Source organism: Nomascus leucogenys, chromosome 24 (genome assembly GCF_006542625.1).
Source record: "Nomascus leucogenys isolate Asia chromosome 24, Asia_NLE_v1, whole genome shotgun sequence".
Taxonomy (NCBI): domain Eukaryota; kingdom Metazoa; phylum Chordata; class Mammalia; order Primates; family Hylobatidae; genus Nomascus; species Nomascus leucogenys.
Genome location: NC_044404.1, coordinates 25,450,820 through 25,478,665, shown reverse-complemented (window position 1 = coordinate 25,478,665; position 27,846 = coordinate 25,450,820). Strand labels below are relative to the sequence as shown.

General features: G+C 54.1%; 1 protein-coding gene across 5 annotated transcripts in view; it reads right to left on the bottom strand.

Moving 5' to 3' along the window:
- LDLRAP1 (low density lipoprotein receptor adaptor protein 1) overlaps positions 1-27,846 on the bottom strand; it is a 47,572-nt gene that overhangs the window by 7,089 nt on the left and 12,637 nt on the right. For 2 of the 5 annotated variants that reach the window (XM_030805745.1, XM_030805748.1), the window contains exons 4-9: positions 26,863-26,977; positions 21,427-21,499; positions 20,990-21,073; positions 20,353-20,483; positions 18,950-18,984; positions 15,276-17,314 (exon numbers count right to left, since the gene is read on the bottom strand). In XM_030805745.1, the coding sequence (XP_030661605.1) occupies positions 17,170-17,314; positions 18,950-18,984; positions 20,353-20,483; positions 20,990-21,073; positions 21,427-21,499; positions 26,863-26,977 (583 nt within the window). In that variant the 3' untranslated portion in view covers positions 15,276-17,169. The other 3 variants (XR_004028477.1, XM_030805746.1, XM_030805749.1) reach the window with 2 other exon arrangements.

Below are 27,846 nucleotides of genomic sequence, written 5' to 3'. Positions count from 1 at the left end.
AATGGATAGGGATGGGAAACTTCAAAAGGTGTAACATACATATAACGGGCATACCAGAAAGAGAAGACAAAGAGAAAGGAACGGAAGTAATACTTGAAATAATGATAACAGAATTTTTCCAAATTTATGTCAAGTACCAAACTACAGAGCCGGGAAGCTCAGAGAATACCAAGCAGGATAAATACAACAACAATAACAAATCTACACCTAGCATATTATTTGCAAACAACAGAATATCAAAGATTTTTTTAATCCCATAAAAAGCTGGGCATGGTGGCTCACGACTATAATCCCAGCACTTTGGGAGGCTGAAGTGGGCAGATCACTTGAGGTCAGAAGTTCGAGACCAGCTTGGCCAACATGGCGAAACTCCGTCTCTACTAAAAAAGTATAAAAAATTAGCCAGGCATGGTGGCAGGCGCCTGTAATCCCAGCTATTCGGGAGGCTGAGGCACGAGAATCACTTGAACCTGGGAGGTGGAGGTTGCAGTGAGCTGAGATGGCTCCACTGCACTCCAGCTTGGGCGACAGAGTGAGACTCCACCAAAAAAAAAAAAAAAAAAAAAAAAAAATCCCCAAAAAAGCCAAAGGAAAAAAAACACCTTACCTACAGAGGAGCAAAGATAATTATATCCAACTTCTCAGAAACCATGCACACAAAAATAAAGTGGAATGGAATTTTTTTTTTGAGACAAGAGTCTCACTCTGTCCCCCAAGCTGGAGTGCAGTGGCATGATCTCGGCTCACTGTAACCTCTGCCTCCCAGGTTCAAGTGATTCTCCTGCCTCAGCCTCCCAAGTAGCTGGGATTACAGGCCTGCGTCACCACACCTGGCTAATTTTGGCATTTTCAGTAGACGGGGTTTCACCATGTTGCCCAGGCTGGTCTCGAAGTTCTGACCTCAGGTAATCCACCCACCTCAGCCTCCCAAAGTGCTGGGATTACAGACATGAGCCACCATGCCCGGCTTGTTGTACACTTTAAATGAGTTGTATGATATGTGAATTATATCACAATAAAGCTGTTATTTTTAAAAGGAGAGGGATTCAAGTTTAAGCTGACGAAAAAGTTCTGGAGATAGACAGTGGGGAAGGCTGTACAACAATGTCAGTGTATGTAATGCCATTGAACTGCACACTTAAAAAGGTTAAAATGGTGATTTTTTTTTTTTTTTTTTTTTTTTTGAGATGGAGTCTCGCTCTGTCGCCAGGCTGGAGTGCAGTGGTGTGATCGCTGCTCACTGCAACCTCCACCTCCCGGGTTCAAGCGATTCTCCTGCCCCAGCCTCCTGAGTAGCTGGGACTACAGGCGCCCGCCACCACGCCCGACTAAGTTTTGTATTTTTAGTAGAGAGGGGGTTTCACCATATTGGCCAGGATGGTCTTGATCTCCTGACCTAGGGATCCACCCACCTCGGCCTCCTAAAGTGCTGGGATTACACCACGCCTGGACCATTCTACCATAATTTTTTGAAATAAATTTTAAAATAGAGTGGGGGAAGTATCCTAGAACCAGATAATGCACCCCCAAATATTGGAGTCAGTGGGCCAAAGACGTACCAACTCAGTCAGTGTCTGATGAAAGAATGAAGAGCTTCCCTTATTTGAGAGATAAGAAAACTGAGGCCCAAGGGGAAGACATGGCACTGCCCAGGGCTGCACAACAGGGCCAAGGCAGAGATCAGGACCAGAACCCAGAAAAGTTTCACCCCTGGGAAGCCCAGGCCTGTGCTGGGCACGGCTGGATTTCACCAAGCCCCTCCCCCAGCTGTGCACATCTGTCCGTCTCAGCGAGATGAGACCGTTGGGCAGGAAGCTGGCCAAGGACTCAAACATCCAGGACAGAACAACAGAGGTGCTTCCAAGGGGCGGTATTGGCAGCCTCACACTTGAACCTGAGCCCTACGGGGCTGCCCCTCCTGCCTGGCTCTGGGGGCTGTATTCCTAAGGCCACACTTTGTCTCCTTACCCCAAATCCTCCTACCTCAGCAGGAATACCGGGATGCAGTCCAGGTCAGCTACTGCCTAGGGGAGGCACTCAGCACGTCCCTGCCCCTCCCGGGGTCTCCATTTCCCCTTTGGCATAGTCAGGTTTCAACCAGCTCTGCCGGTCCCACTCCTCAAATCTGCGCAGCCTTTGCTGACACAGCTGTCTTGGAACACTTAGCCCTTCAGGTGCCCTAGTCGGAGGGAAGAGACACCCTGCCGTCAGAAGCCTCAGCCCGAGGTGGGAGACAGGGCCCTGCACACAGGAGCTGCCCATGTGTCAGAGGAGCAAGAGTGCCGCCCTTCGGAGCCTCCAGCCCAAAGAGGGAAACGGACAACCCCGGATTCAGGAACTCCTGGTCCGATGGGGGAGACCTGAGCCATCACAGGAGTCTCCTGTGTCAGTGCTTGGGCCCTGTTTGGTATCTCTCTTTTTCAGAAACCCTCTCCTCTCCCCGGCTCAAGAGGCCAGGGGCCCATACCTACCTCTCTGCGTCTCAGAATTCAGCCGCCCTCCTAGTTTACTCAGCAGTGCCCCCGCCCCAGGCTGCTGGCTACAGCGAGCTCACGACAGACTGCCCATGTGCTGAGGCCCGGCAGAGAACACATGTTCCTCACACCCCATTTGGTTTTGGTGAGAAGCTCTCCAGCCCAGCATGGCACCCTCTTGGTCCAGGACCGGCCCCCAAGCAGGCCAATGGCAGTAACATCTAGAATTAGGAAGTACTCAGTCTAGACAGGCTCTTCCTGCCTTTGCTAAGGCCAACAAACTAAGGCTGGCCTAAATTTAGGGAAACTCCGCCAGAGCCTGGTTCTGAGCCATCCAGGATTCATGGTGTCCTGCCGGGTTCTCGCAGTACCCCAAAGCCTGGGGTTACTACTGATGAAGAAACTCAAAGCCTGGTCCCCATCTATAAAATGGGGTTGATAAAAGCAACACCTCTTGAAAGATCATTGTGGGCCAGGTGCAGTGGCTCACACCTGTAATCCAGCATTTTGGAAGGCCAAGGCAGGAGCTGCTTGAGACCAAGAGTTCGAGACCAGCCTGGGCAACATAGTGAGACTCCATCTCTACAACAAAAAATTAAAAAGTTAGCCAGGTATGGTGGCTCACACCTGTGGTCCCAGCTACTTGGGAGGCTGAGGAGGGAGGATCACCTGATCCCAGAAACGTCAAGGCTGCAATGAGCTGTGATTGTGCCACCACACTCCAGCCTGGGCAGTTTGAGACCTTGTCTCAAAAATAATAATGATTGTGAAGATTAAATTGAGATAATGAAGCCAAAATGTTAGCACAGTGTCTAGCCAAGGTGAATATTTTCTGGCTTTTGGTTTTGTTTTTTTCTCACTCAGCATTCAAACCCCCTTTTTTCTATTTAATTTTTTGGTTTTAGAGACATTCTGTCACCCAGGCTGGAGTGCAGTGGTGCTCCTTAGCCTCCCAGAGTGCTGGGATTACAGGCAGGAGCCACTGTGCCCGGCCTCGAGCCTAGAGAACCTTACAGGAGACAGCTCTGTCTTCCCGTGCAGAAGCTGATGTTCACCCTAGTCAGCTAGGAGCAGGCATGACACCGACTCCATCCACCAGGAGCCTACCCTGAATCTGCGGAGAACAGACAGAACAGGCAGAAGCAGACATCTTCTGTAGGGGCACCCTGCTTGTGTCCTGACTGCCAGCCTCCCTCAACAGCTGTTCTCTCTCTGAGCCCACTTCTCCAGCCTATTGCCTGAGCTCCTTGGTGTCTTTCCAGTAAGTTCCTTTCTGCTTAAATTAGTGAGGGTCAGTTTCCATTGTTTTCAACTCAGAAACCTGGCGGGTTGGGAAATTGGTTGGAGGGGGTGGGTTTCGCGCTCCATACCCTCGGGGAAATGATGATGTGGTCTAGTCAGAGCTGAAGGAAGCGAAAATCCAGTTAGTGTTCAGGGATGAGAATCTAGCAGCTGTGGTATGTAGTGGTGAAACAGCTAATTAAGTTATATTAATTAATTAAATTATGGCCTGTGGCCATCTGGGAAAAAAGCGCCATTGAAGGCAGAGCTTCGAGGGTCTGAGTCGACACTGCTATTGAACACATGAATGGCATGAAGATTTCAGAGATGGGGTAGCTGCTACTGTGGCACTGGGCAATTCAAGGAAAAATAATAACAAGCTTAAATCCCTAAATTCTTGGCTCAAGGCATAGACTGGAGCCTAGGAACTTTCTATAACTGTGCTGAAAAAAATTCTCTTATCTTTTATGGCAGCAGGATTAAGTCTGTGAAAAACCAAATGTAAAATCTGACCCTTAGCATCACCACATTACAGTGGCAGCAGAGCTCACGGCCTCCTCTTCCTCTGCCTGCTGCATAAATCCTATCAGTTCCTCTGGGTTGCTCCTGGGTTTTCTTTTCTTCTTGCCCTGCAGCCCTCCAGGGTGTGGGACACATTTGGCCCCAAGTAACAGAAAGCTGCACCAGTGGAGGGGGATCCTGATGCAGATCTGTGTGCAGGTGCTTTTCACTCCCAGCTCTGCTGTTCTCAGGGCTGGCCTCACGGAGTGGGGTGCTGGAGCTGGGTCTTTCTGCCCTGCAAGAACAGACTGTGTGCATCTTAACTCCAGGTTAAGTGATGTCATGTTGGTAGCCTGACATTGGCCATGGTGGCCATATTTATACTAGGAAATCGACAAACGCTACAAGTCAAGGCTTTAAACCACACATGGAAAGGTGGCAGACTGCATACTGTTAGCTTCATCCCAGATCTGGTCCTCTGAAGGGGTAGCATGGGTCACGTAAGACAAAGTAACAGATTTAAGAAGCCATGTTTCTCATTTCTGCATGCCAGCATAATTTCACAAGCCCCTGATTCTGTGACAACGTACAGCTCTCCAGAAAGATGCTTTAAAGACCAAACCCTCCCGTCTCTCGCCTGAGTTACTATGTTCTTTAAAAGATAAATGGCCCCAGACTAGGCACAGTGGCTCACACCTGTAATCCCAGCACTTTGGGAGGCCGAGGCGGGTGGATCACGAGGTCAGGAGTTCAAGACCAGCCTGGCCAAGAAGGTGAAAGCCCGTATCTACTAAAAATACAAAAAATTAGCCGGGTGCAGTGGCAGGCACCTGTAATCCCAGCTACTCGGGAGGCTGAGGCAGGAGAATCGCTTGAACTCGGAGGACGGAGGTTGCAGTGAGCTGAGATCGCGCCACTGCACTCCAGCCTGACAACAGAGTGAGACTCCGTCTCAAAAAAAAAAAAAAAAAAAGATAAACGACCCTAGTCCTTGCCTTTTCCTACACGTAAGGTAATGATGTCTAACGGGGTGAGTAATGATGCCTCTGTAATCCATCACAGATGGACTCCTGCACCCAAACTGCCGTGTGATTTTGCACTACTGAACCTCGACCAGCTGCGTACCAGCAGTGGGCTTAAATGCTGTGCCGGAGTCGTCTGACAAACCCTGTCTGGGAGGGCTGCTTGCGGGCCATTGGCCTCTGTCTATCGTCATCAGCAAGACTTCTGTATAAAACTAATTTTAATTCTTTAAAAGCTTGATTTTTGTCTTTAGTCAATGGTCACTCGCTTCTTTGTGTGCTGAGGAGACAGAGACAGAGAGAGAGAGGAAATAACTCTCCCAGTGTCCCCCGAAGAGCCGGAGCCCTGTTGGGGTCAGATCTCTGAATAAAACTGTTTTTTTTTCAGGGAATGAGGAAAGAGCAAATGGAGGTGGGGGTGCTCACCCACACCTGCCGCTTCACTGATGACAGAGCTACGTCCCCGGCCCAGATGCCCCCTGAGCTCCTGACCTGTGTAACTGATGACCTGCTGGAGACCTCCACTGCGACAATCCTAACGACAGTCCCAATAGCTCGTGAACGTGCACTGACACGTGCTAGGTGCCGTTCCAAGTGCTCTCTGCAGCTCCTCTCATCCACACAAGAGCCCCACTATCACCCCCATTTACAGATGGGGAAGATGAGGCTCTGAGGGTGGCATAACCTGCCCAGGTCACTTGCCAGAGCCAACTCACGGTGATGCTGGGACCTGAGCCAGCCCCCGGTGCCAGGCCTCTGCTATGCACCCTGTCTTGTCCCTGCCAGGTGCCTCAAATGCTCTGCCTTCCCTCACACCTGCTTGGAGCCCTTACCCTCCTCGTCTAACTTCAACACAGTGAGGTCTCGCCGCAGGCCTCCCTGCTCTAGAAAGCCTTCCTAACAGCACGCCAGGCTCGACACCCATCTCTGGCTGGCGTGACTCTGCCTCCTGCACTGGGCGTGGCAACTGTCTGGCTCCTCGTCTGTTCCCTGCATGAACCTCGGGTTCCTTGAGGGCAGGAAACCAGCCCAGGACTTGCCCCCAGGGCCACCTGGTAAGGAACAGGTCAGGGAAAGTGCAGCCCAGGTCCTGGTGGTCCTGGCACGTCCCCTCTGCCTACCCATCCAGGCTCCCATCCTGGCAGCCCCTCCCCCATTCCACCTCCCAGCTGGGTCTGCTCCTCACACTCAGCAAGGCTCTCCTCACCTCCGTTCATCAGCCTCCTTCCTGCTCTACTCTTTTTTTTTTTTTTTGAGACGGAGTCTTGCTCTGTCCCCCAGGCTGGAGTGCAGTGGCGCGATCTCGGCTCACTGCAAGCTCCGCCTCCCGGGTTCACGCCATTCTCCTGCCTCAGCCTCCCAAGTAGCTGGGACTACAGGTGCCCGCCACCACGCCCGGCTAATTTTTTTTTGTATTTTTAGTAGAGACGGGGTTTCACCGTGTTAAGCCAGGATGGTCTCGATCTCCTGACCTTGTGATCCTCCCGCCTCGGCTTCCCAAAGTGCTGGGATTACAGGCTTGAGCCACCGCGCCTGGCCCCTGCTCTACTCTTTTATTAAGATTCTAATTAAATAATTCTAATTAAATGTAATGATCTGATTCCACGAACTTACTGCAATAAAGCAGCGTTCGGGACATGCTTCCTCCCGATCTTTCTCAGGCGGTGGATGCAGGGATGGCACAGGGTCTCTGCTGCCTGGGGTGACTAAGTGGGGCTAGGACCGACTGCCACGCTCACAGGAACATCGCCACGGGAGGGAACCACTGGCTGGACATCCACTGCCCGGCCAAGGCCTTCCCACATGGAGCCACCCCAGGCTCCCTGCACCGGGCAGAAGCTCCTCTGCTCTTAGAGACAGCAGGTGCAGGCCTGAACCACACTGCTGGCTCCTCCTCGGGTCTGTTTCTCAGGCCACTCCTAGTGCCTCTGCCTGATGGCACCATGCTGTCACCTCCACACCAAGAGGGGCAGCCACCACTCCAGGCCTACACCGGGGGCTTGCTAACCATATGGGTGTCTGTCTGCCCCTCAGCCCTGCTCTCTGAAGAGGAAGAAAGCCTGGGCCTGCAGCCTTCTTCTGTGCAACCTTGGCCAAGTCCCAGCCCAAATCTAGGCCCCATCTCAGTTTCCATTGAAGGGCAGGCCGGACGGGGTGGGAGAGCCTCTGTGAAAGATAAAGTGGATGGTGTGTTGGGTTAGGATTGGCCTTGAATCTTGGCCCTGTTCCTTCTTGGCTGTGTGGCCTGTGGCAAGTTGCTTCATCTCTCTGAGCCTCAGTAGTAACAGCCACCACTGGCCGGGCACCCAAAGCCAGGAGCTCTGCTTTCCTTTCTCTGTCTCATACTGCTACTTTTTGTTTGTTTGTTTGTTTGTTTTGTTTTTTGTTTTTTTGAGACGGAGTTTCACTCTTGTTGACCAGGCTGGAGCGCAGTGGCATCATCTCAGCTCACTGCAACCTCCACCTTCTGGTATCAAGTGATTCTCCTGCCTCAGCCTCCCCAGTAGCTGGGATTACAGGCATGCGCCACCACACCCGGCTTATTTTGTATTTTTAGTAGAGATGGGGTTTCTCCATGTTGGTCAGGCTGGTCTTGAACTCCCGACCTCAAGTGATCCACCTGCTTTTGCTTCCCAAAGTGCTGGAATTACAGGCGTGAGCCACCACGTCCAGCCTACTTTTGTTTTTTTTTGAGGAGTCTCACTCTGTTGCCCAGGCTGGAGTGCAGTGGCACGATCTCGGCTCACCGCAACCTCTGCCTCCTGAATTCAAGTGATCTTCCTGCCTTGGCCTCCCAAGTAGCTGGGATTACAGGCACCTGCCACCACACCTGGCAATTTTTTTTTTTTAAATAGAGATGGGGTTTCACCATGTTGGCCAGGCTGGTCTCAAACTCCTGACCTCAAGTGATCCGCTCACCTTGGCCTCCCAAAGTGCTGGGATTACATGGATGAGCCACTGCACCTAGCCTCATGCTGCTGCTTTTGAAGTCAGACTGCCTGGTTCAAATCCTGGCTCTACTCGTTCCCAGCTGAGTGACCATGGGCAAGTCACGCCACCTCTCTGGGCCTCAGTTTCCTCTTCTGCAAAATGGGGCCTGTACCCATTCCAGAGAGTTGTTGTGAGGAGCCAATGGGGTCGTTCGCGTAAAGCTCTTAGCCCGGGGCTGGGCACATACTCAGTGCTCATTTAATCTCCACAGTAGGCCCAAGACGCCGGTCCCGCCTCTGCAGATAAGGAAACTGAGCAGCCATTTGACTAAGGTTTTGGAACTAGGAAATGATAGAGTGAGATTTTTGTTTGTTTTTGTAAGACAGGGTCTCATTCTGTGGCCAAGGCTGGAGTACAGCGGTGCAATCACAGCTCACTACAGCCTTGACTTTCCAGGCTCAAGTGATCTTCCCACCTCAGTCTCCTGAGTAGCTGGGACTACAGATGCATGCCACCATGCCCAGTTCGTTTTTTTTGTTTGTTTGTTTTTTAAATTTTTAATAGAGACAGAGTTTCTCCAGGTTGCTCATGTTGGTCTCAAATTTCTGGACGCTAGTGATCCACCTGCCTCAGCCTTCCAAAGTGCTTGGATTACAGGCATGAGCCCCTGTGCCTGGCCAAAACTGGGATTTGAACCCAGGTCCTTCTAACTTCTATCTCCATGCTCTTTCCACAGTGCTGGAGTCCTGGATTTCCCAGGAGGCCCCCAGGGTTAGAGATCTGACTCTTCCTTGGGGCTGGCAAGGCCCAAACATCATGCAGTCTTCCCACCCGGGTGGTGAGAGCCCTGGTCCAGCCTTGTGGCCCGAAGAAAGGGTCTCTGAGTTTAAAGCACTGCATTTGGGGACCGGGATGGTGAGTCATCCCTACCTCAGCTGTCAGAGACCCCTGGGGAGGAGACTCTGAACCCAAGTACCCAAGAAGCACAGGCCAGTCCTACTGGGTCCTGGAGGCTGTCTGTTTCCATTCGTTCCAAGAACTAGAGCTGAGCTATGGAATGTCAAGAGAGCATGAAACAGACAATGACAGGCCAAAGTCAAAGACACCCCTCACTGCTGCCCACCATGGACAAGCAGGAACCCACGGACGTACAAGGAAACACACAGGCCTCTCACCCTCGACTCATGTACAGATCTTCAGGTCTACACGCTCCTGACACATACAGGCCCACGGAGCCAACACAGGCTCACTCATGCACACCCAGAGAAATCATATAGCATGCCCGGAACACTCGCTGCATCAGCCTCTTGCTCGGCTGGCAGGGACCAAGAGACACCAGCCCTCCACATCACACGGGGGTACACCAATCTCTGACTCAGGCTACTGCCAGAGGCCCACAGACACCCACAGCGCTCCCGACACACAGATTTGGGACCACCACCAGACCCAGGCAGCTGGCCATGCACACATCCTTTTCTTCAACAAACCTGGAAGCCCCCACTCAGACAACGGAGCAGGAGGACTCCGTGTTGCCTTTTCAACCTTCCATCTGCCCGCTTGCAAGCCCGGAGGTTGCTGTCTCTTGGGCCTGACCCTGGATGACAGCCTCTGTCTCCTAGAGCCGCAGTCTCTGCATTGCCCCTGGCTGTGCAGCCTTTGTGTCCTGAAGACCCCACACTGAGCCCCGCACAGCAGGTCTGAGCCTTGCCACCGCCCTGTGGTCCAGGCCTGCACCTGCTCCGAGCCCATTTCCCAGTTCACCTCCTTCCTCCCTCCTCTCCAGCCTCAGACCTCCTCCTGCCCTTCCCACATTCCAAACTGCAATCCTGGGGCTTTTTGCTTGTTCTTTGCCCTCTCAGGTGCCCTTTCTCTGGGGCCTCCCTACCTCCTCCAGCACTGTGTCCAACGCCAACCACCCCAGGTGCAGCAGCGCTGCCGGCCAGGCCACTCCCCATCCCCTCCCCTGCCCTTTTTCCTTTGGAGTGCTCACACCACACCTATTTTTACGTATTTACAAATATGTATATACACTTGGGGGAGCGTCAGCTCCATGACGATGGGGATTTCTGCTGTTTTGTTTGCTGTCATGTTCCAGGTGCCTGGCATGCATCCTGGCATGTGGTAGGCACTCAATCGCTGGGCATTGGATGAATGACCCTTGACCCGAGCCTGGCTCAGGGAGAGGCAGGAGCAGGCCCCGCCCGTGTGAAATAGCCCTGGGGTGCTGTCCTAGCTTTTCACAGCTCCATCAGGTCAGTTCATGGCCTCACGTGGCTATCCTAAGGATTACATAACGTGTGCAAAGCCTCGGCACAGCTCCCGAAATAGTAGGCGTGGCAGCCAAGTTTTCCCGGGGCTAACCTCCCTCAGCTCTTTTACCCTCCCTGCCCCCCAACAGTGTCGGGGTGGCAGGGTGCCAGGGGGTCTGCTGCATCTCAGCACCATTTCCCTTCCCTTCCCTGTGCCCGCCTGAGCCTCAAGGGCTGGATGCCTGCAAAACCACCTCTTCCCAACTTCCCTTGCCAGCAGCTTCCAGCCAGCTCTGCCCCAGGATGCAGCCACTGGGACCTATAGAAGCAGCAGCTGCCAGATCCCTGAGCCCCTGCAGGGACCACCTGCACCCTCTCCCTGCCAGGGCTTTTGTGATCTGGCGCACTTCACTAAATCCCCTTCCTACTGGAAACAGCTAGACTGGAATGCTTTCCTGGCTAGACAGTGGAGTTTGTTGAGTTTTTCCTGAGGGCGTAACGTGGTGGTCTCAACGTGGCGGGGCCTGAATGTGCACCTGAGTGCATCAGGGGAGCTGGTAGGACACAACTTGTCTCCTCCTCACCTCGGCTGCCCTGGGTGGGCCTTACCCTTCGGGAGAGACTGGTCTTCCCCACCCCCATCTGACCTCCCCCTGCCCCGCAAAGCAGCCCCTTTCTGGACTACACCTTTATCCTATTTAACAGGTGACTGAGGCACAGGCTACTAAGTTGTTTCTGCGGCTAAAAAGCGGCCGTCTGAGATTGAAAGCCAGTGCTGACTGCTGTGGCCCCAGAGGCTGCACTCGGAACCGCAGCTCCATGCCCCCTCTTCTAGGCGTCTGGCCAGCAGCCTGAGCTGCAGATGAGACTTCGGCGCCCTTGAGGGGGACAGTGGAGAGACGGATGATGAGCTGGTGCTCATTACATGCTCAAGAATCCACCAAGGTCCTTTCTCCAGCCTCTTCTTACCATCATCACATCCAGTTCCCCACAAGCACAGGGCCCCTTTCTAGCGAGAGTGGGAGGGACTTCTCTCTCCTTTCCGCCAGGTGCATGGAGGACTGGGCATGGAGTCAGTGGAAAATACGGCTCAGATCCCAGCTCTCTTAACTGCCTGTGAGTCCTGGGCAAGTCCTGTGCCCTCTGCAGGCCTCAACTCCCCATTATAAACACAGTGGGTGGGCTGGGGAACCATCAGGGGCTCTCCCAGCACTAACATTCTAGAATCTCACTTTGAAGACAGCATGAAAACCAAGATCTTGGTTGGGGCAGAGGGTAAACCACACAACGTTTTACCAAACCGGGCCGGGCGTGCTACGCCATGGGCTGTGTGTGATGGAGACCCAGAGCGCCTCAGCCCAGTGCACCCAGTGCACACCGGGGACCTGTCACAGGATGGGTCTGACAGCCGGCAAAGTGGACCCCCAGGCTGCAGGGACTCCAGCGCTGCCTGCTGAGCCAGGGCTGCCCTTTCTCACGGCTCTCATGGGAGCCAGGCTGGTTCTCCCCTCCTGATGAACTCACTGATGGCTGCTCTGTGCCAGGTGCTAGGCTGGGCACCGAGGCCATGGGGCGAATTAGGCATGTCCTCAGGGAGCTCCCAGGCTAGTACATGCAGTCACCAACCATTCTACCCTTCCTTTGATGCCCAGCAGGAATAAGCCCCTCTTCTAGGAGCCTGCCCCGGCTTCCCCAGCTGCCATACCTCAGCGCTGACTTCCAATGTCCCGCTGGCCTAGTGCAAGCCCAGCCCGTGCCCGGAAGCTTTCCAGGGCACCATGAACTATAACCCCTGGACTGCGAGGGGGTCAAGGGCAGCTGTGCCTCAGTCACCCTGAGACAGGCCGTGCTGGGGCTCAGCAGGTGCAGTCAGAATTGCTGTCTGGCAACAAGGATTAACGACACAGCCCACATCTGTCCTGGCCACAAACGCACCATCTGATCCAGTACCTCTGTGCTGGACACTTGGCTAAGATTACTCTGGGCTGGGTTCAGAAGTTCCTAAGCAAGCAAGGTCATCCTGATTTGCCAATGTCCCAAGTGACCTGCAGAGGCAGGGCCACCCAGCACAGTGGAGAACACACAGGCTCTGAGTCCCAGGCCTGCCTCCCAATAGCTGTGTGAGGCTGGCTGATCACCTAACCTCCACAGGCCTTGGTATCATCTCTAAAATGGGCTAATACCTACAAGCACAGGCACCGTGCAGCAGCTTAAACTAGCTGGTATGTGTGGATGCTGCTGGTGCTCAAGATGTGCACCCTCATTCCTGCCCTTCCGAGGCTGGCATTCACCTTCCAGAGGAAGCCTTCCTTCTCTGAGGGGCACCAACACTGTGGGCGCCACTGGCAGGCTGGGCAATGCCACTGGGGACAAAGCAGGGTCTCAGTGCAATGACACACCCCTGTGGAGTTCTAAACTAGGCATGTCCAGAGAAGTGGCCTCAAAGGGCAGCCACTGGGGAAGAGGTAGGAACTGTTCTGGTGTCTAGCTAGGAAGTCAGCCTCTGCCTGTGGAGACACCCACTGGCCAGCAGCTTCCAGTGTCTTCCGTGGTAGCTGGGGCTGCTGGCGAGGCAGAGCAGGGCACGGCAGCTGGGTTGGGGCTTGCCTTGATCTGCACGGAGAGGCACTGTACAGTGGGGTCAGAGAGCAGGGTTCAAATCCCAGATCCCCCTGAGTGGATGTGAGACTTTGGTCAACTTGTTGATCCTCCTTCACCCTCAGCTGCCTCATCAGGAAAACGGGACTAGGACCACCTACCTGGTAGCATGTGAGGTTGCAAGGACTAGTATCACCGGTGTTAGGTGCAAAAGACCTAACAGGCCCAAGGGTTACTTCTTCATTTTATTTATTTATTTTTTTTTGAGAAGGAGTCTCATTCTGTTGCCCAGGCTGGAGTGCAGTGGCGCGATCTCGGCTCACTGTAAGCTCCAGCTCCCGGGTTCACGCCATTCTCCTGCCTCAGCCTCCCAAGTAGCTGGGATTACAGGCACCCACCATCACGCCCGGCTAATTTTTTGTATTTTTAGTAGAGACGGGGTTTCACCGTGGTCTCAATCTCCAGACCTTGTGATCCGCCTGCCTCGGCCTCCCAAAGTGCTGGGATTACAGGTGTGAGCCACCATGCCCGGCCGGGTTACTTAATATACAAACGGGCACCTCTTCTGATCAGTACCTGGGAATGGTCGGGGGAGGGAGGCTGGAGGAAGACCAGGCCCCAAGCCCGCAACCCAGATGCGAATCTGCCCCTATTCCCTAGCCAGGCTTGTTGAAAAGTCCCCAGAGAGATTTACACGGGATGGGATCTCTTCCTGGGACAGAAGACCCCAACATCCACCCAGTGAAGCTGAAGGTCACATGAAATCTGAAAGGCGACTTTGTTCTCCCTGGCTTCATCCCTTATGCATGAAAGAGCAGATGGCTGGTGCTCAGGATTCATAATCCGAGACATCCGGAGACTAAAGACATTGGCCAAATTTAAACCGAAAGATGAACTTGTTGGGTGTCTTTTCAGATTATGAGGGAAAGAAGAAGGGAAAATTTCTTAGTCATCCATGAACCACTGAGAATTCACAGGGAGTCAGCCTGATGCTGATACGAGGGCTCTGCCTCTGGGTTCTGGGCACTTAAAATATCACCGTTTGAAAGGGATAAAGAGACACATGTCCAAGGGGACCCCCACAAGCCACAGCTGAGGGGCAGAGGCCTGGGGAGTCTCCGGAGAGTGGCCCTTCTGTGAGGGTCACCGCACAGGTCAGCAGGTGGTCTCGGGCAGCATATGGCCAGACTGGACTCCTGGGAAGCCAGGACATAGCGGGGTAAGGGTCACACAGGTCGGCGGCTCAGCTGTGGCCCTGCCCAGGACTTGAAGCACAGCTGCCTTCCTCTCCCAAGCCCAGTGTCCTCAGCAGTAACGGGAGCTAATGCCATCTGCTATCTGGGCTCAGCACAACCGTTCCAACATGGTGCAGAGCTTAGCACAACCCTTGGCACATAGTAAGAGCTCAGTTAACAACGGTTGCTAACAATTTTACTTTGCCATTTTTAAACATATTGAGTTCCAGTTGCCTTTAGTTCTGAGATAACCTGAATGCACAAGTGTTCTACCAACAATGTGATGATGGTCACCGCTGAGTCACACAAAACCCAGGGTGGTAAAAAGCAGGGAGGTCATTGCACCATTTTCACAGATGGGAAAATCAAGGCTCAAGAGGTGACTGATCAAGTGTCACAGCCTCCAAGTGGCAGAGCTAGGGCTAGACCCTGAGTCTCCCAAGACACTGAAATACTTGCCACCATCCCCCAACACACTGAAACCACACATTCTGAGTTCATCTGGGCCACGCCTGGACCCCTGTCCCCAGTACCCAGACCCAGACCCAGTGCACGTTCAGCCTGGAGCAAGTCTGTGGAATGAGAAAGTGTTGCAGTCCGAAAAGTGATGGAAAGAATGGACATCCTCTCTGGGGAAAACGCCCACGTGGACATGTACACAACCTCATGCACATTGCGGGGGACTCACAGCCCCTGGCCAGGGTCCCCCGCCCGGGCTCTCAGACGCTTCAGCCGATGCACCGGATCCCTGGTGTGGCCTCTGTGAGTCATCCAGAGGTGACCTCATCACACACACACCCAGCTGCTGGGTGAAAAGGGGGCCCCACTGGGCCTTCAACCCCAGGAACCTAAGACCATCACCCCCACTCAGTGCTGCCCCCGGGTGCGCAGCCCCACCCAGCCTGTGGTCACTGCTGCTGCCATCCCCAAAGAGCAGAAGCCGCCGGACGCTGCCGACGGTCTTCTCCGCCTGATGAGCGCTGCTTGCGTTTCAAAACGAGAACATTTATTATTTGTTTTTTCCTCATTAAAGTTTCACAAATAAAGCACAGCAAGACTTGTCTGCAGACACACAGGAGGCACACGGACAGCCCGTCAACGAGAGATGGAGACGAAGGCCAGTGTGGCTCTCACAGGGCAGCGCTTCTCAGAACCCCTGGCCTCCCTCGTGCCAAGGCCGGCGTGTGTCAGGCCTCACCCACGCCGCCGCCTTAGGACAAATACAGAGGCCGGTGCCAAGGAGGTGGCTACAGAGCTGGGGCAAGGAAGTTATCCTCATGTTCTGATAATGACCCTACAAATCCCACCCCACCCTCAGGCACCTCCATCTAAGGTGTCCGGTTACTCCAGGTAAGGAGGTTCCCAGGAGGGCCGTGGTTTCCCCTAGGGCTGATGAAACTTGCTCCGACAAGCCAGGCCACTGGGAGGCACCTCAGGATGGCAAAGATGCTGGAGGCTTTGTTGGCTTCCAGGATGCCAGGAGCCCCACGGGGGCAGAAGGGGAGGAAGGAAAGAGATTCTAAAGACAGATTGCTGCTGGTATGTCCCGACCTAGGGTCACAGTGTCAGCGAAGAGAACAGCGTGATTCTGACAGGGTTGGATTTTGTTTCACCCTCGGAATGAGCAGACTTCAAACACTTGCATTTTCACGGAAATCAACAAGAGACAGCTAGCAGGACACGAGGCTCCTGCCAGTTCTGTGTGGAAAGGCACCAGATGGTTTGTTATGAAACACATTTTGGTCAGAAAATAGCTGGGGTTTTTTGGTTCCTGGGAGGACAACAAAGCTAGAAGAAAAGGAGGTGTGAGTTGCGTGAGGAGGCAGAGAAGCAAGCAGCTTTGGCATCAGACCTGGGTTCTACTCTTCACTCTACCCCTCCACGCTTGAGGCCTCAGTTTCCTCATCTGTAAAGTGGTCACAGAATATTTCCAAATAAATCTAGGTGTCAGGTTTCACACATCATCCCAGGAAGTATGGGGAGGTGGGGCACAGACACTCAAACGGACACACAGAAACCAGAGGAAGAGCACAGCCTTGCGTGGAGGGGAGAAGGCAGGGAGGGGCCCGACGGAGGGCGGCACAGAGATGATCCCCGTGTCAGTCCCTGGGAGCAGGGGGCAGCCAGTTACACTGGTTCCAAGCACAAGTGGAGACCATCCACGGGGACCTTTGGCCCCTTCTCCTGGAGGAAGGACAGAAGGAAAGTTGGATTCGATGCAGCACCATGGAGGAGCCCTCAGGGTCACACCTGCTGTTAATGCTTTAAAGTGCCAAGCTGTATCGTCTTTGGTCAGGAGCTGCCCCTTGGTCTCTTAAGAGCCTGGGGTCCAGGGCTCAAACCCCGCCTGCTGGGCCCTGAGGAAGCAGAGCAGGAGGACACATTCCTCTTCTGAGGCTGTGGGTGCTCTCCTGTGCTGGGGAGTGGGGGGAAAATCACTGAAATCCAACGGCTTTCAGGAAGCAGGATGCCCCCAGGGAAATGTGAGTCCTTAGAAAGAGAGAAGGGACTAGAAATGCTTTGGTCACAGTCCTGATACCCACAGCCAGGACAGAGCTTGCTCCAGACAGCAAGGGGGAGCCGATTACAGCACTGCACATGTCACGCAGCAGGAGACGTGCCTGATGCAGACTGGCTTCCGAGCATAAGCCAGAAGTCACTGAATAAATATTCAAGGCATCTTTTGGTTCTCAGAGAAAGAGCAGGGCTTAAAAAAAAAATCTCTCCCCTGCCTGACTGGCTGCAGCTCTGATCTTCAGGCTGACAGTGCTCAGGGCGGGGAGAGGTGGCGGGCAGGTCCCAGAACTGGCTCCCCCGCAGCAGGTGGCTTTGGTCCGTCACGTGTCAGGGCTGCTTGTGTCCGGCTGGCCCCGGGCCCTCAGAAGCTGAAGAGGTCATCCTGCTCTGTGCCACTGCTGTCAGGCTTGTCCCAGTCGACAGGCGAGAGGCACTGGGCGTAATGCATGTCCTGGGCTGTCAGGCCAGTGTCCAAGACCTGAGGGTTCGTCCGAGACTGGGCAAGCCTGGAAGGCAGAGCTGTGTGAGCCGAGAGCCTGGGTGAGGGCTGGCGCGCCCCAGGGTCAGATGCGAGGGGGCACCAGTGGGGAACAGCAGGGCACGTGGCCCAAGAAGGAAGCCCCAGGTGCAGGGGAGGTGGAGGAGCCTCGGATCAAAGCACCTCCCCTTGAGAGTCAAACAGCTCAGAAAAGTCAGGGGCAGCCAGCGGCGCACCCACCCCCGGGAGAGGCCAGAGCACCCACTCCGTGCCCCAGCTCAGCCAGGACATGCCCAGGAAAGAGGAGAAGGGGCAGTGCTGGTAAAGGGAGCAGCAGGGTTGGGGGTGGGGTGGAGAACAAGCTGTGGGAGGGAACACGGAAGATTCTTTGGCTATAAGTGTGTCAACACCATGCTGTTCGAAAAATAAATTTACAAAGGGAGACAACCTACATGTCCAAAAGAATAGGGGGGAGTCAAGTAAAGTATAGCCGCTTCCCTTAAGAGAATGTTAGGCAGTCAATGGAAGAGGTGTTTATGAGGAGCTTTTAACAGCCTGGAGCAATGCTTCTGACACATCGCTGTTAAGTGAAAAATCAGGATCCCAAAATGCAAATATGATGAGCTGATCAATGCAAAATAATGTATATGTATAAGATTAGCATGAATTAAGCCCTAAACTCTAGGCTGTGGGATTATGGGATGGTGTTACTTTCTGTTTAATGCTTTGCTGATTTTCAAAATTGTTAATAAAGGGCACATGATGCTCAAAATAATGTGGAAAAAGCAAACAAAAGATTTTCTTCAGAGGGCGGGTGTCGTCAGCCAGTGAGGCAGGGAAGGTGTCGCCCTCATCCCAGGCTGGACCAAGGGGTTTCCACCAGTCCCTGGCAAGAAGGAGGCAAGGAAGAGGAAGGAGGAGGCAGGAGGGCAAAGACCCGGACTCTGTCCTCACCCGCTGGACCAAAAATCGCTGACCCCAACCCCAAACAAAGCCCCTGATGTGGGAGGGCTGTAGGAGGCTGCTGAGGGTCTCAAGGGAGAAAGGGAGGCCTGACAGACGGGGACCCAGGGCTCGGAGCCCTGACCTGCCCAGGCCTCTCCTCAGCCACAGCCTTCTCCGTGGCATGTCCCCAAGCTGCAGGGGGCCACAAGGATGGCCCCTGGGAAAACGGGGAAGTGCCACCAAAGGCTATACCAAAACACCTCCTCACTGTGCCTGACCTTCTCTGCTACGGAACGCTCCACGAGCTTCATTAAGCACTTTCTCCCTTCCCCTGTTCATAAACACAGACCTCTGGAGGGAGCAAAGCCTGTAAAAAAAAGCCCATTTTTGAAGGCCACGCCAGTCGGAGGAAATCAACTTGAGCTGCAGTGTGTTTCGCTCAGCTCAGACTTCGGCAGAGCAGCCACTAGGAATAGTTTTTGACTCAACAGTAAGAACTTTCTAACAGCTCTGGACGACGCTGGAAGGGGTTTCCTCCCCAGACAGTGAGCTCCCTGCCCCTGGAAGCATTTGAGTGGAGGGATGGGACTGTTGCTCTGGAGGGGGTCCGAGTGGCTCGTGTTCTTAATCAGGGCAAAGGTCCCCAGGGGAAAGAGCGGCAGGGCCAGCCCACGCACGCACGCCAGGCCCCCTGCCCAGCACAGGAAGCTCGCGTTACCTTGAAAATGCTTCATCCAGGCCATCGTCCAGCTCCTTGGGGAAAACAAAGCAGGAGATAAGAACTATGTTTGGGGGAGCTCACAGCTGGGGCTTGTCCCAGCCCTGGGTAAGCTACAGGGACTCAGGACACAAGCTCAGGGTGGGCACCTGGAGGCACGGCCTCAGGCAGGCGTCCTGCCTGGGTGCCTCGTCGGCATCTCAGCCCAAGGACCCAAAGCTGGAGACGTGGGAGAGGAGAAAGGGCATGTCCTAGGGTGTCTGGAGACCCAGGTGGGTTCAGCGCCCTGCTCCACACTACCTGCCTGTGAGACCTTGGGCAAGTCACTGCTCTTTGAAACTCAGCTTTTCCTTCCGTAATAGGAGGGCATTGGACTCGATGACTTCTATGGCTTTCAAATTCCAAAAGGAAGAGGGTGGGGAAGGAAGTTTTCTTGCCTTCAATTACTTCCAAAAGCCAAGCCAAAATTCCAAGCTCATGAGGGTAACTGATGCCAGGAGTCCCACAGCCTCAGCAGAAAAGCGACGGGTGAGGTCCCTCCATGGCCTCCTGGTGAGGATGGGCAAGTGGCAGGGGTGGTTCCCGAACAGCAGAGAACAGGCTCGAGGGACACCAGGGGAGCCCCCAGTACCCAGATTTTTAAAAATTAGAGACAACAAGTTAACATGTTATTCTGCAATGGATCCTTGGCCAGAAACAGGACACTGAAGGGGCACCTGGAGAAATGTGTAAGTTCTATAGATTATATAACAGCACAGTATCGTGTTTGTTTCCTGATTCTGACCAGTGTAATGTGGTCATGCAAGATGTTAACAATTGGGGAATCTGGATGAACGGTGAACAGGAATTCTTTGTACTACTTTTGTAACACAGTCTGAAATTATTTACAAATGAAAAATTAAAGTTAAATTTCAGGTTCCTCGGGGAGATTCTGTTGGCAGAGGTCATCACCCTCACTGAGATGAAAAAGCTGAGACAGAGAGGTCGGGGGCTTGCCCTGAGTCCCTGAGGGAGTCAAGGGCCAAGCTGGTGACTGCCCGAGTCTCTGGGTCCTCATTCAGGCGGCTGAGGGGGAGGGGTGCCAGGAGCGAGCTCTGCCACGTCAAGAACAAGGGCGCCTTTGGCTGGTCTTGTGGTGGGCAGAGCCGTGGACGCTCAGGCCAAGAGGCCAAGCATTGTGAGGAGACAGCTGTGCTGGGAGCCAAGCCTGTTGGGGACGAAGCCTCAGGTTCAAAAGGGACATTGTTCATCCCCTATCCTGGGCCTGGGCACTACCGGGCTGGGTCTGGTCCTCCCAGAGGCCCACAAGTCACGGGTCCCAGGGCCTGGTCCCTGGAGCAGCCCCAGGCTCACCCAGAGGTCAGGCTGAGGATCACCGATCTGCTGGCCACACAATCACTCACCCAGACAACACTGCTGCCACTCAAGGCTTGTGGCCGCGGCACCTCGTCCATGTTGGTGGTGTTGGCGCTGACCGTGGACAGCGGGGCCTTAGCCGTCTCCTCTAAGTCCAGCAGGTTCCCAGTGGCGACCACTGTGAGGGATCCGGTCAGGCTGTCAGTGGGAGATCAGCCTCTTCCTTCCCGGCCCCCTCCCTGGGCTGTCCTGGCCCTGACCCTCCCCTCTGATGTGGCCTTGCCCAGGCCTCCCAGCAGAGCCCGGCCCTGGCACCTCCACATGGCAGATGCGCAGCTGCCCACAGAGCGAGAACCTGACTAATGGCTTAGACTGAAACTTTTATATTCACAATAGTTAAGTTTTCTTAAGCAACCACACAATAGTATGTTAAGTATATAGAAAGATAGACACATATTTATATATTTGCATAGGGACATATCTAGAAGAAAATGTACTAAAATGAGTTACTTCTTCCCCTTATCTACATTTTCTAATTGATCTGTAATGAATGTGTATTATTTATTTAACAAAACAGAAGTGAAAAACCAAGAGGCTGTCCCAGCCCAGGCAGGAGCGGGACCCCCTGGGTGAAGCGCAACCCCAACACCGCATGGCCAATCCCCCTTCCCCGTCAGGACTCACAGCTCTTCAAGGCGGGGATGCAGTCTCGGCGGGCCCCCAGGACGTCCCCTCCCTCTTGGCTGGCTTTGTCCCTCTTCTCTTTCTCTGCAGGACCAAGGCACAACATGTTAGAGCCTCAGACCCCAGCACTCTGTCCCCGGCAATCACTGGGCAGGGGTGATTAGCCGTGGCCAATCTCAAGGGGCAGTTTCAGGTTTCCAGCTGGGAGGAAAGAAACCTTTCGGATGTCAGTTAATCCTCACAAGCACCCTCTGGGAGGGAGACGGCTGTTCCCATTTTTCAGACGGGAAAACCGAGACTCCGAGCAGTGAAGGGACCTGCTCACAGTCACAAGCCAGGTGGGTGATGAGGCAGGAAGTCGGTCCAGGTCTGACCCCAGGGCCTTTATGTGTCTCCCCACCTCCCACCACACCCACAATGTAGACGCAAAGGCTCACCTTCTTTGGACACCTGCCAAAACTCAAAGGCGACTTTGAAGGCCTGGGCTACGGTGAGGGTAACAGCCTGAGCCTGAAAACAGGAAGTGGGGATGGGGAGGGGTGCTGTATCAGCCAGGGCAGAGCAAGTCTGCACTGGAGAGCTGGGGATTCCAGGCCAGGCCCCCTGGCTCCCTCCCTGCAGCTTCTGCAGCTCCATCCCAGGCTCTGGAATGCCTGCTGGGCACAGCAGGGTCCTGGCCCTTCCCAGGTCTCCAAAGCAGCCTGGGGTGTCATAAGACCACAGCCTCGCAGAGGCAGTAGGGGCCCCATCTTTACCATCTCTGGCCCCACCAAAGTTCTCACCCTCACCCTAGGGCCCCTGCCTGCAAAGGCTGTTCTTCTCCATGTCTTTTCCTTCCCCTTTGGGCTTCCCTAAATTCAATGAACTGTGAGGCTTACTTCCTACAAGAAGCCCTCCCTAATTACCTGTGGACTTAGCCCTCGGAATTGGAGAACAGAAAAGCCAGAATTGGAAGGGCCCAGCCACTGCCCCAAATGAGCCACAGCCAGAGAGGTGAAAGTTAGGTTCTGGTTGGGATTATAACTGGATCCCACAAAGAGAGTAGAAGGCTTGTCAATTTCCTGATAGGAGCAAGATGTCAATGAAGGCCCGGGGACCAAAACCGGTCAGTGCTATAACCCACCTGTAAGGAAGGGCCATACCTTGGCCCTTCACCCCAGGGGAACTCCCCCCCAACCCCTCCAAACCCAACTCAGATGTCACCACCTCTCTTGTCACCAGTCCCAGACTCCTCTAGCCCCACCCACCTCCCTCTGGCACCATGCATGTGAAAGTGTCACTGGCTCCCCTGCCTGTGTTTCCCCCGGCTGTGTGCACCCCAAAAGCAAGAATCAATCTGAACACCCCTGCCCTCCAGAGCAGGCCAATGCCTCCCAGAGGTGGCAACAATACTGGGTGAATTACATTCATCTGAGGCACAGGCCTCATTCCAGCCAGGACCTATCCCCAGCCCATATTCATCTCAACACCTTCCTCTCTCAGCCATTCCAGTCCAGGGTTAATCAGCTCAGCTTCTGAGAGTGGAAGTCCCAGAGTTCGTAGCTATAGCCGGAAACATCTAGCTTCCTTCTGAAGCCCTGGCTGAGAGAAGAAAGCACCAGCCTCTTTCAAGTCTACAAGTTCAGGCCTCACCAGCCTCAGCCCTGCTCCCTGCCCTCCCCCAGACAACTCCATTTAATTGAGAAATGGACCTGGGGTCACTGCCTTTAAAACTCCTTTTAAAAAAATATTTAAAATTCCTAAACAAACTGACTGATCCATGCCAATTAAACTTCACAAAAGTATAAAACCTCATTTGAATGTCTCCAACATTTACATTTTTGATGGAAGTACAGGCACTTTATGGCAAAACTTAAATATGGTAATTAAGTATGAAACTCTTCGCAGCTGTTTACAATTTAAGCCGTCATCTCTGAATCAAGTTTAACAGACCCAGTTACCATTGAGTATTGCCCACGAACTAAAAATATGAGCTAATTACCAGCCCAAGTCAGATCACTATCCACCCAAGCAAGGGCTGCTCACCCAATGTGGCAGGGATATGAAAACGCCGTTATTTAAGCCCGCTGGAACCTTGGAGACACAAGCTTAGACTGTCGTTGCATAAATCTGCTTGTTCATTTGCATACATTCCTGCCCTTTTGCCCTGAAGTCCCAAGCTGTAGGTTAAACTGAATACAACCCAAGAGGTGGATGTGTGCAGGTGGCTGCAAGCCCAGGCTGGGCAGGGACTGGGAGTGGGGTGGGCCCTGCTTCCTGGGGTGGCTGCAGGAATCCGAGGACCAGCATTAGGTGGAGGGACTGCTTGGGCCTGCCCAGGCGGGATGCCCGCCCCTCCTGACTGCCTCTGGCCTTCGGGTCTGCCTTATTATCCTGACTGGATGCTACCTTGCCCAGTTTTTCACATTCCTTGTTCCCAGGAACCAGGCTGCTCATGGCTCAAAAGGGGCCAAAAACTCGGACCAAGACAGCCACGTGCCCCCCAGCAGCCCTGCTGCCCCAGAAGCATAAACCTTGCACAACGATCACTCCAAGATGCCAATGGTCATGGGGGAGGGAGCAGCCTGGCCCCGCACTGCCTGGGTGGAAATTGCCTACCATCAGCCCAGGCCCAGCACCTGCACGACACCTTCACTTTGGAGCCCAGAGGCCTCCCGGTTGGGCAGATGGAAGGGATTCCCTGGAGGAACCCTATGCTGGCTGTGCCCAGCAGCACCAAGGAGGGGAGACCTGGGGTGGCTGTGCTGCCCCAGAGTTGAACTGACTGGTGGGTGATGTAGAAAGGAGCCCTTCTCCCCCAACCTGAATGGGTCATGAACTCATTCCGGCAGCCCAGCCAGGAAGAGTAGGGATGTGGAGGCCCCCAGCCACAATGAGTGACATTTTGTCAACATCCCGATTCAAGGCCCTCAACATCCTGATTCAAGGCCTGCCGCAAACGGAAGCTGCCTCACCACCCACCCCAGGGGAACCATTTTGCTTCGCCCCTCTGCGCTTGCACGTGTGTTAATCCCGTGCTGGTGTGCACTCCCCACCCACCACCCCACCCCCTTGTCTTGGCCTGGCAAACTCCTCCTGGCTCCTCAGCCTTCAAAGCCCCATTCAAGGTGTCTGTCTCAAGGAAGTCTCACTGACTCTAACTTCAGGGAAGTTAGTGAGATTTACTACCACCCCAGAACTAAGCCCTCCTGGGTTCCAGGTACGGAAGCTGGGCTGTTCTCTACTGCCTTGGATGTTTTCTCCATGGCTCAGGCCAGGACAGACGGTGCCAAACCTCTGTGGCAGAGCTGCCAGCAGGTGCGGAGGCTGACACAGCTATTCCATCTCCTGCCTCCCCCAAGAACACTTCCACTTAGCCCAAGAATCTAGGATTTCCAACATGTGGAGGCCATCAACACACTGTCAGCCTGGGCTGGGCTAAGACCTTGAGGTAGCAGGTGATGTATTTACACCATGCTGGGCTGGGCTGTCTTGGAGAGGGGTCCGCAGGGCCCCTGAAGCAGGGAGGCCAGGTAGCAAAGGGTAGGGAGACGGATAAACCACTCCAGCCGTCAACCCAACCTGAGAAAAACACACTAAGAAAGATGAAGAGTTTGGGTGTCTGGCAGGGGCCCTTCCTGCTGCCTGGTCAGGGCTCTGCAATCAGTGGCTGAGCAGCGGCCTGGCTCTGTTTTCCTGGTAATTGACCTCATGGCCTGAGGGTAGGCTGATTTCCTTCAAGTCTGTGTGAAGTTCTCTCATCACACGCCAGGTCTCCCTTGTAAGAGCTGGGCCTGCACCTCTCTCTTACTCCCAGACCCCTCATCCCAGAGGAAGCCTCTGCACTATCGAAGGCCCCTCCCACCCAGGGCCAGCTGTCCCTGCCCAGGGCCTGCCCTGGTCAGCGGGGAGGAAGAGATGAACAATGGGGACATAAGGAGCTGTATTTGTAAGTCTGTGTGGCCTCCTAAAAGACAAAGCCACGATTCACATCTGTGGGAACTCACAGGAGATGCCACAGCAACTTGGAGCCCTGGGACCTCATGAGGCAAGTGGCCAGCGACACTGAGTCTGCAGGAAAGAAACAAGGTGTTCAAAAGAACCTGGGGCCTTTCAGAACAACCCTGGAGGTCACTGAGGCAACCTTCTCATTCTGCTGATAGGCAAGCAGCCCAGAGAAGGGCAGGATCTTCTCCAAGGTAACACAGCAAATCAGCCAGGATCAGACCGCTAGACTGTCTCCTCCTACAGTGCCTCTTCCATGACACCTGTGGTGGGCTGAATCGTGTGTCCGCCCCCAAGATGTCCACATCCTAATCCCTGAGACCGTGAATGCTGCCTTACACAGCAAACGGGCTTTACAGATGTGAGCTAAGGATGTGGCGAGGGAGATTATCCCAGATTACTCAGAGTGTCCAAATGTCATCAGAAGGAGTGCTGAGCGGGGTAGGAGAGTCAGAGCTAGAAGCAGCAATGTGACAATGAAATCAGGAGACCGGAAGACGCTACATTGCTGGCTCGGAGGATGAGGACAGGCCCACGAACCCGGAAATGCAGGTGGTCAGTCTCTGGGAGGTGGAAAAGGTAAGGAAACGGATTCTCCCCTAGAACCTCCAGAAAAAAACACAATCCTGCCGACCTAGTTTAGACTCCTGATCTACGTCTGTCACAGAATACATTCTTCTTCTCCATAAGAGAATACATTTGTGTTGTTTTAAGCCACTAAATTTGCGATCATTTGTTACAACTTACACAATACCTAAAGCGTGCCCTGATGGGCAGCAGGAAGCCTAGGGACCACAAAGACTGTGATGTACCTGCCATGTCCTTTGATGACAGGGGAGGGAAGGGGATCTTGTCTCCTAGGTTCCAAGGGCTATAGGGCATGGGGACTGGGGCTCTGAGCTGTCAACAGAGGTTAACAGGTGTCAATGCTACATCAATGGATGTCAGGAAGCACCTTATAGGGAGGATGCTCAGATCCTGCGGGTCTCAGAAACAAAAGCTGCAATGCCAAAGGTTGACCCACTCCACTCCTTGCCCCCAAATTCAGGACGAATCCCCTGTGACCACCAAGGTTCCCACTCATCCCAGCTAAGATGTGGTCAGGGGGTGTCCTGGAAATGAGACAAGGAGCTCTGAACTCCCCAGTCACGCAGGGAGGGGAGGACACGTGGGTTTAAACAACCCTACTCGAACCCTGACTGGTTGTGTTATCCTCAGCAAGACAGCTGGCCTCTGGGAGTCTGTTTCCTCACTAAAAATTTAAAAAAAGAAGAAAAAAGAGATGGAGAGAGTAACAGTTGCCACCTTGCAGAGCCGTGACGATTAAACGAGTGAAGACCTGGAAGCCTAGCACGGGAATGCACACACAGGAGGCACCGAGAGACGGTCACTGTCCACACTCTGGTCACAGCTGGAATGGACGCACAGGAGGCAGCAAGAAACGGCCACTGCCCTCCACACTCCGGTCATAGCAAGCCCGGTTCTCTGATGGCTCTCGCCTTTGCCTTCCACCCCAGGACCCCCGATCTCCCATTTCCGAGGACCAATCCGTACAAGGCCCTGCATCCCTAGACCATATTAAAGACAGGAGATCCAAAACAATCTCAACCCAACGAATCATGTTACAGAGAGAAAGGGGTCCAGACACGCAATGGGGACACGGGCTAGCCACTGCCCACACGAGGCTGACCGGCGGGTCATCTGCCTGCCTGTAGCCCCATCACTGTACCTCAGCTCTCAGCACCCACTTGGGGTTCCCAGAGATTTCACCCTCTTCTTAAGTAATAGTCACCTTTGGGTCCTGCCTCCCACACCAGACAGCCCCCCTACCCAGAGCAGGGCTGCCAAGGCCACTGGACCCTGTCCCGGCCCCAGCCCTCCCCGCTGACCATCTTCCGCTTGGTGCAGAGGAAGGCGTGGCACTCGAGGCTCTGGTTGTGCTGGCTCTGGGCGATGTATGCAAACACCTTGTCGTGCATCTTGTCTGCTGTGCAATAGGAGATCCTGAAAGCAAGGAGGAAGTATCACCGGACCTGGCACAGGGGCCTGAGCACATGTGGGATGCCCTGCAGGGCAGCTCCCCTGAGTTGCAGAGAACCTGCTATTCCCACTCCACCAGGGCAGACTCTGGGAATCCAGCCTTGGCCTCCAGGCTGGGTACCTAGGCCATCTGTGCAGGAGGGGCCCAGGCCAGGCAGGAAGGATGGAATGGGGTAAAGACTGGAAGGAGGGCACTTCCCCGTCTCCCTCCCATCCCACGCTGAGCCGCACCCCAAAACAGTAATAGCTGAACTCTTACCACATACCAGGCAATGTGCCAAGAGCTTTCTAGATCTCACCTCATGTAATTCTCAAAGCTACCCTCTGAGACGGGTTCTATCACTATCCATGTTTTTCAGATGAAGTAAACTGAGGCTAAAGACCTGAGCCCAGACCTGAACTCACTTGTAGGACTCCAGAGGCCATGACTGCCATGCTGCCTCTTAAGGCTATGTGCCAACTGGCCAGAAGGGGAAGCAGAAAGCAGGACACTCCCCTGCTCACCGATGCCCTTCACCTGGCCTCTCCCATCCCACCTGCCCTCCGATCCATGCCCCTGCCCAGAGGTCTGGTGAGACTCAGGTCCGTCTCTCTCAGGGTGACTGGGACCACTTGCAAGTTCTGGAGCTGTGGCCAGGGGTGAAGAGCTGGGAGTAGGGGTGGGGTGTGTGTGTGTGTGACGAGGACCCAACAAGGAGCCCCAGTGGGCCCGGGAGGAGACACACAGCAACTCCCTCTGCATGGAGCACCCTCTCTGCCCCCAGTCGCACCCGTAACCTGGGGGCCACCCGAGCCCTCGGCCTCCCACCCTCCCTCACTTGTCTGGTCCCTCC